General features: G+C 43.9%; 1 protein-coding gene across 1 annotated transcript; it reads left to right on the plus strand.

Annotated features, from left to right (window-relative positions):
* Positions 1-423: 423 nt before the first annotated feature.
* LOC149744421 (uncharacterized) lies at positions 424-5344 on the plus strand. The gene is made up of 5 exons (XM_089903830.1): positions 424-483; positions 2279-2405; positions 3127-3222; positions 3749-3831; positions 4286-5344. The coding sequence occupies exons 1-5, from the start codon at positions 424-426 to the stop codon at positions 5006-5008; spliced, it is 1089 nt and encodes a 362-aa protein (XP_089759956.1). The 3' UTR covers positions 5009-5344.
* The last annotated feature ends 2600 nt before the right edge of the window (positions 5345-7944 follow it).

Below are 7944 nucleotides of genomic sequence, written 5' to 3' on the forward strand. Positions count from 1 at the left end.
AGAAGGAACTTGAGAGCAAATACCTTTAGAAGATATTTCTGTTTCAAGATAGACAGGATGTAATGAGGGGATTGATTGTGCATCATACGGGGAGGTTTCCCCCAAAACTGGGCGATAAAAATGAAGACATAAATAACAGGGAGTTTCTTCTGATTGTTAATGTTAGCGGTCATATTACAGGTAAAACCTAGGTGATCTTTGTTACCCTAAAGGAATTTGAACACAGGACACAGACTGAACAAAATTAAATGACAGCTGATCCTTCTTCTGGATGTGTAACTCTGTCATATACTCAAGTTTTTGGAACCTCTGTGTGTCATTTGTAAATTGGTAAATAAACCAATTTCCTCCAAAACCTCAGTCATTTTATATTTCTGAGCAACATTGACACAGAGGGTTGAGACAGTCCACGACCGGAACACTATGACTCGTGTACCCCTGCTTCCTTCTGGAGCAGTGGATGTTAAGGACGAGACCGGAAGGGTGGGTGCCACGGCTCCTCCAAGTGGCATAAGTCCTTGGTTTAACTGCATCCTGAAATAGGTCCTTGGCTGATTAATATCCACGTAGATGGGGGACAGAACTAAAAGTCAGGGTTGAGGGAGAACTGGAAGGCAGTGAGGTTCCAGCGGGCTGCCAGGGGTGTTGGAGGACCACTGTGGGTGCATAAGGGAAGAGAATGATCTGGGGATTTCCAGTGTTTCCTACAGGAGGAAACCAAACTCTACTCCGGCATGAGTCAGGGTTCCCGAGGGTTAGAATCAAGGAGGACGTTGAATGCTTCTGGATGCCCTAGCCTGCTGAACACACACAGTCAATGCTTAGCACATTCTTATTTGCAAGCTCTCTGAACTTTGACTTTCTGTCTTAGCAACCACAGCTCTAGCTTCTTCCATGGGATCTGGGATAGGAGAGACTGCACCTGTTCTTAGGATGCACCACTGGTTTCCGTTTGCTGGGCTGGGGTCACAGCCAGGTGGAGGTGGGGGGCTCCATTTCAGGTGGGTCTGGAAGTTGTGCACAGGACTGGAGTCTCATGGCTTCTTCTCCATCCTCAGATTTGCGTGCTCAGTTCTTGGATTGGCTGTGAGTGAACTCCCGAGAAAGACTCCTGGCGACTGAATTGTTGACAATGGAGCCTCTGGTGAGCAGCGACGCCTCCTTCTCCTGAAGCTACACCCCGAGGGCCATTAGCAATCGTTCCCTCATTCACACCTTCCACCTCTTAGTAATTAAACTTTTATTCATATTCGATAACTGGGAGGAATGTGTAGGGAGGAGTATTTTCTTAACTGTGCTGCACAGAGAGGAGAAACAGTACAGTAGGTAGAATAAAATTAGGTTCTCTCAAAGATTTTTGAAAAATTGGAGAAAACAAAACCAATCACTAGGCTTCTTTCATCCCTCAGCATGGAGATGAGATTAAATTACAAGAGAAACAGTGATAACTAAGGTCAAGGTCCCTGAAAATCTTGAGTGGGAGTCCTCACGCCACAGCGATGGTCAGGCTAGGTCTGTCCTTCACTCCAGCCACCCGAGTCCCCGGCTTATTCTGCTGAACCATCTGACCTCAAAGTTTGTTATGAACACCTGAGTCCTGTAGTGTTAAGAGAGAGAACACCTCCTGGTACCAAGTTCTGTATGAACCTTGCTCAGTTCTGAGGAATGTTAGGCATTTCTTCATGATCCTCTGACAATTGCATGATTAGTAGAATAGCGTTTTGTATTTAGCGTAGGTTTGCTAGAACGTAAACACTTCATACAATTATATATTTGATGATTTCAACACTCATAACAAGTAATGAAAGCAGTTTCTATCTGGAGAATCAAAGATTCCTCTAGGGACATAACTTAAACCAATAGTCATGTTTTCAAAGTAGCCCATCATGGTTATTGCTTGTCTTGTCATGAATCTGTAGAATTCCTTGAAGTTAATAAGGAAGAGAGATTGAGTTATGAATATACAAGTAAATCTTTTATTATCAACTGTCTGGAAGTCCTAATTTCCAGGTTATTGAAAAACTTCTACAATGTATTATAACACACTTCAAGTGATATTTCTGTGAAATAAAGCTTCATGACGTCAGAGTGTGTAGGTTTCTGTGAATGTACCTGAAAGGCAGACACCAGCTCAGCGCTGGCAGAGAACCGAGGGGAACCCCACACAGAGCGTGATCCTTTATCCACCCAGATCCCATCACCTCCTCATCTCAACCCTCCCACCCTGGACAGTGGTAGGGACTGCTCTGTCTAAACCAGAACATCCCTGATGTTTTAGGAATCAGTGACGTTTGAAGATGTAGCGATCAACTTCACCCAGGAAGAGTGGGCCCTGCTGGACACATCCCAGAAAACCCTGTTCAGAAACGTGATGCTGGAAAATGTCACCCACCTGGTCTCCGTAGGTGAGTCTGTCAACACGGATGTACGTGCACGTGTGTTCACTGCATTCATTCACTCACCGAACAAGCATTTAGATCAGCTTCCCCGTGTCCCACTCCAAGTCCTTCCTGATTCTTTGATAGTCCTCATAACTAATTAAAACGAAGACGTTTATTTTCATGGCACTTTTCATTACCACACCAGAAGGTAATCTTGGCCACATTTCATACCTTTGTTGCTACTCAGTGTTTACACTCAGAACAGAACTGGGGATTCAATGGATATTTTAATGCATAAGTAAATGGATCAAATATTTTTAAAATGATTCTTCTGTTCTAGTCATTCCATGAAGGCTTGAGACCAGAGTCGTGTATATGACATAATTTTGATGATTCCTGTAAGGCGTATCCTTACTGGCTCCTGTTTGAAAGTAATATTCAGCCCACTGTAGAGTCTTTCAATCTTTCCCATTTGGAAAACACTGAGGATTCTGTAATCTCTCTTTGAACTTGTGCATAGGCATCAGCCGCTAGAGGGCCTCACTGTGTTTGCTGCTGCTCTGGATTTCCTCCTGTTCTGCTGAAGGACCTTCACTGTTCTGTCTGTTGAAGATGTTGTTGCCGGCACTGACCTTCAATTATCTCTGTATTTTCCTCTTTCCCTTACCCTGGACTTGAGCACAGCAAAGGGTAATTAGCCCAGACTCAAAATCCAACACTTTTTTTTCTTTTTCAAATCAAACAGGGTATCAGATCAGCAAATCAGATGTGATTTCCCAGCTCGAACAAGGAAAAGAGCTGTGGAGTGAAGCAACAGGTTGCCTCCAAGGCCAGAGTCCAGGTAAGAATCAGGGGCCTGTGCTTCACTGCAAGAAAGTTTCAGTCAGTGTGTTAAGTCCTTGGAAACACCAAATGAAAGTTTTATGAAGTGAGCGATATGTTCTAAACTGGAAGTGAGGACATTGGGCTGAAATTCTTCATGTTGTTATCACCCTTTGCATCTAGCAATGAAAATTCATATTACTTCCTGCCATTTTCTATTCTTTAGGGAAAAGGGTGCTCGTGAACTCACTGCAGTTAAACTTTCACATAGTGATTTTGTCCTGATCGCCCCATTTAATGTGTTTTCCATCATTTGCTGACCCAATGTCTCTCCACCACATTACATTTTTATATTTTAATCCTCTTTTTATCTAATAGACAATGACTTTTAAAGTATTTCTATTACCTTGAGTATTTCTTTATTATACACACTCTCTCCATCAGAGTGCCAATTTTTGAAAGATACTCACATGGACCTTGGTGTTTGTTTACATTTTTATTTCCCTAATTTCATTTTAAAACTTATATTTTTTCCATTTCTTTAGGCAGTGAAAGTCCGCTTATACAACAAGAAATGATATTCATGCAACAAGTGTACAGGAAGCACATATCTCACACCATGCCAATGGTAAGTTTCATGGGTGGAACACCAGTCATCCAAATGAAAGACCTGGCAGTGAGATAAGTTGGTAATTGAGCAAAATTTGCCTGTATGTAATTAAGTGGAGATTGAGCTCCTTCTGGGAATATTTTTGGATAGGCTGAAGTCAGTTGAAAAATTAATATGAGCACAAAACCACAACATGAGACCTAAGAAAAAGTCAGTTGCACAAACATTGCTCATCTCCTAGTCTTTAGAACAAACTGAAGTCTTCAAAATTAATCTGCTATCTGGGTTGGGAAACTGTAAAAGAGAATGTTTGTGCCTGTAGAGGAGTAACACAACATGTGTATGCAACTGACACAGGAAACATTTTAACAAGAGACTATAACTGGCTGATCCTATAGGGTGTAAATGTAGAGGAATGAGTGTCTGTGTAAACGTGGGCAACCAGAAACAGCCTCCTATCTTTTTCCCAAAGCAGGTTTCTCACACACAAGGGGATCCTGTTGGATGGACTGATTTGAGTGATGAATTTACTCCTAGATCTTCACCTCAACATTCACCAATTCCCTTAGGAAGGAAATGTAATGTCAGCAAACAGCATGGAAAATCACTTAGTCAAGGGTCATTCCTTGACAAACAGGATCACATTCACATTAGAGCTAAATCATATGAATGTCCTCTATGTGGGAAAGTCTTTAGTAGATGCTCTACACTCATAAGACACAAGATGATTCACACTGGAGAGAAACCATTCAAATGCAATCTGTGTGGGAAAGTCTTCAATCAAAGTTCCTCCTTGAAACAACATGAGAAAACTCACACAGGAGAGAAGTGCTATGAATGTCATCAGTGTGGTAAAGCCTTTCTTCAAAGCTCTGGCCTTAGTTCGCACAAGAAAATCCACACTGGAGAGAAACCACACGTATGTCTTGAGTGTGGGAAGGCCTTCAGTCACAGTTCAGGGCTTAGTTCGCACAAGAGAATCCACACTGGAGAGAAACCACATGTATGCCTTCTGTGTGGGAAGGCCTTCAGTGAACATGCTAAACTGAGAGAACATGAAAGAACCCACACTGGAGAGAGGCCCTATGAATGTCAGTGGTGTGGGAAATGCTTCAGTCGAGGCTCTTCCCTGAGACGACATGAGGGAACTCAGCACTGGAGAGAAAGTCAGGAGGGCCCTCAGTATACATCCTGACCCGAGATGACATGGCACCATACATGTGAGGAATGTGGACGGAACACCAGCATAGCTTTAGCATTTAACCACACCAAGGTTCACACCCAGTAAAGACACTCTGTCTGTAATCAATATGGACACTTGTTCAGGCATCACACTCCTCAGTCCAGAAAGGCATCACCTGTGGACGTGGATCCATATGTGCCCTGTCTCTGTGGCAAAGCCTTTAGTCATTGGCCTGACCTCAGGTAACTTAGCAGAACTCACTCTGTAAATACAATATGGGTATTTTTAGCAACAGCTCCCAACTCTAAAGACCCTAGAGGACTTGAGCAGAGGATAACCAACCCCTAGTTCTTCTTTGATAATTATTCTTCAACACGAGCCATCTTCAGGTAGAGAACCACTAAGACTGTAATGACTGTTAACAAACACTCAGCTGATCACCAGGCTTGATGTGCACGAGAAACTCAGCGAAAAAAATAAACACTAAAACAAGAACAAAGATGTGAACTCTTGAGAAATACCCAAGTATGTTGAGCAACACCAAAGCATACTTATAAATAATTCATCCTGAAGAAGTGAATCAATGTAAAGTCATGAGAAATTCTTTCTTCATAGAGCAACCTCTCTGGAACACGTGTGCTCAGGCTGTACAACACACCCTCAGTGTCGTGAAGGTAGGGAAGTCTTCAGTGATCACTTATTTCTTAGTCAACATTAAATTCTCACACTGAGGATGTAGCAATCCTAAAAATCAAATTGGAGCTACAGCTAGATTTTGTATCAGAAAAAACTGACCCTCTGAGTGGGAGGGGGAGCCTCTAAAAGAATCCTTTAACACACATTCAGGCAAATTGTGATTTGTGGAAATACCTCTTCATGAAAATGTGGCATAAAATGGAGAGTGAAGTGATCTAGCAATATAGAATGTAGAGTTTGGAAGAAATTAAAATTTGTGTATAGAATAATAGTTGCAAATATTCAAACAATAAAGTCTGTGGCTAAAGGAGCTAAGTATTGGTGTCTGGTTCTCTTTGTGCCCCTGTAAGCACAGGGATTCAGGTCTGCACCCTCGGAAAGTGGGCGGAGACTCAGCCCCACTCTCTGAGTGTCCGCTTTCTCCATAGCTCTTTCCACACAACTCAGCTCCACTCATTCCAACATCCCTCAACCCCATCTACCCTTTCAGGCCCTGGTGGTGACACAGCTCTGATCATCAGCTCCACTGGTCATGTTTCCCAGAATGTCACGACCCTGGTCAGGCAAGGTTATGGGAAAGTCTCAAAGACACCTAGTCCTACACTTTTTGAGTTCCCTCAACATATTTCTGCAGATGGAAACCACCGGGGGCTAAAGAGACAGGCAACTCTGCCTTCCCAGACCTCAGAAATCTCTTGTTATTTTGTCCCAAAACCTCTGAATTGAGCTAAGTGGATGAAGAGTTCCTTCCAGGATTGTACTCTCTATCTTATTCAGCTGATTCCTGAATTATGCACCCAGCAGTCTCACTAAAGAGGAACACATACCCCTGCATAAGCTCATGGAATAAATCTCCAGGAATGAAACTATCATCGATAACACATTCCAGTTTTTAAAATACTTAGTGCAATATACTTTCCGCTAAGAAAAAATGAATGTTCTCACAAAGCGGATCTCCCTACTTTGTCTGCAGGACTTGGAGTGTTATCCTTTGACACACATCAATATTGAACCTAAATCTCGAGGGAAATTCTTCCAGGATATCCACTGGGATGACTTGTGTTCTCGTAGCACAAAGTAGCACAATTCCCAAACCACAGGCCTTAGTCCCCTTACAGGAACACATACAAGGATGATATTGATCCATCATTACTTTTGAAATTCCCCACAAGGGATGCTGGGGGGCAGTCAGGGTGGAAAAACACGTCCTGTGTGAAGAGGATACGCAACCAATTCTATTGTCGGCCTAAGAAAAAACGTGGTTTACCCACAAGCTGTATTCGAATTTAGCCGTAATTATGGGCAACCACCTTACCTGAGACCTATGTGGTAGCTTAGCCAGGAATGCCCTCTTCTGCCCAATGTGTCTCCAGGAGGGAAGGGCCCAGTGCTGCTGGGGGTGAGGCCTGTGCAGGTGCTGGGACCCCCAGGAATGGTGATGTGCACACTCCCTTCCCAGAGGAGTGCACGTCCCACTGGGATTTATCTACGCTGACCTATACATGTGCCTGTGCTCCGCATTCCTAGCTAGACAAGGGATTTCAGAGCTGTTCCCCTACAATGGTGACCACAGGGGGGCAGCATCTCACAAGGAGGTGTGTTTGGGGGCACATTGGCAGCTTGTCTGAGTGGCGGAGGGGCCTGGAGTCGGGAAGAAACCTCTCTGAAGCTTAGTCACTGGGGGGAACTCAGGGCTCTCTTGGTCGGGCTGACCCAGGCTTCTTCACAGGCTCGGGTGCTAAGAGTGACAGGCCCACAGAGACAAAGTGAGAGGCAGAGGCAGAGAAACTCCCAGAGAGAGAGAGACAGAGACAGAGACAGAGAAGCAGTTGCAGGGCCACTGGGCTCGGCTTAGAACTCCTACCACATAACTTCTCCCACATTCTGTTGCTCAGAGCAAATGGCAGGCTGGCCAAATTCTGGGGGTGAAGAGAAAGGTCCAGCCCTTAATGAGAGAAGTGGCAAAGTCACACGGCAGAGCCGTGGGCCCGAGAAGGTGGAAGGAATCTGTGGGGATTTGTTTCAATCGAACTCAAAAGGCTTAGATATGGGGTCAGGTGTTTACACTTTAGTGATACATGATTCTCTAGTTTCCAAGATTTCTGCAGATTCCTCCCCCTCACACCACATCATGATATCTTTCATCCCATGGCTCTGATGCAGAGTGGGAACCACTATTTTCTGAGCTGAGGCTATTCTCCTGGGACAGTATAAACCCCTTTCTCCATGAAGTTTTCTATTTTCTACCTTTC

The sequence above is a fragment of the Delphinapterus leucas genome, chromosome 21, assembly GCF_059928025.1.
Source record: "Delphinapterus leucas isolate spDelLeu-1000000601 "Yukka" chromosome 21, BTC_Dleu_Yukka2, whole genome shotgun sequence".
NCBI lineage: Eukaryota > Metazoa > Chordata > Mammalia > Artiodactyla > Monodontidae > Delphinapterus > Delphinapterus leucas.

Coding starts and splice junctions, on each gene's coding strand:
- LOC149744421 (XM_089903830.1), top strand. CDS start 424: ATGACTCGTGTACCCCTGCTTCCTTCTGGAGCAGTGGATGTTAAGGAC. Junction 3,223..3,748: donor CCTCCAAGGCCAGAGTCCAG/GTAAGAATCAGG, acceptor CCATTTCTTTAG/GCAGTGAAAGTCCGCTTATA. Junction 3,832..4,285: donor TATCTCACACCATGCCAATG/GTAAGTTTCATG, acceptor TTTTTCCCAAAG/CAGGTTTCTCACACACAAGG.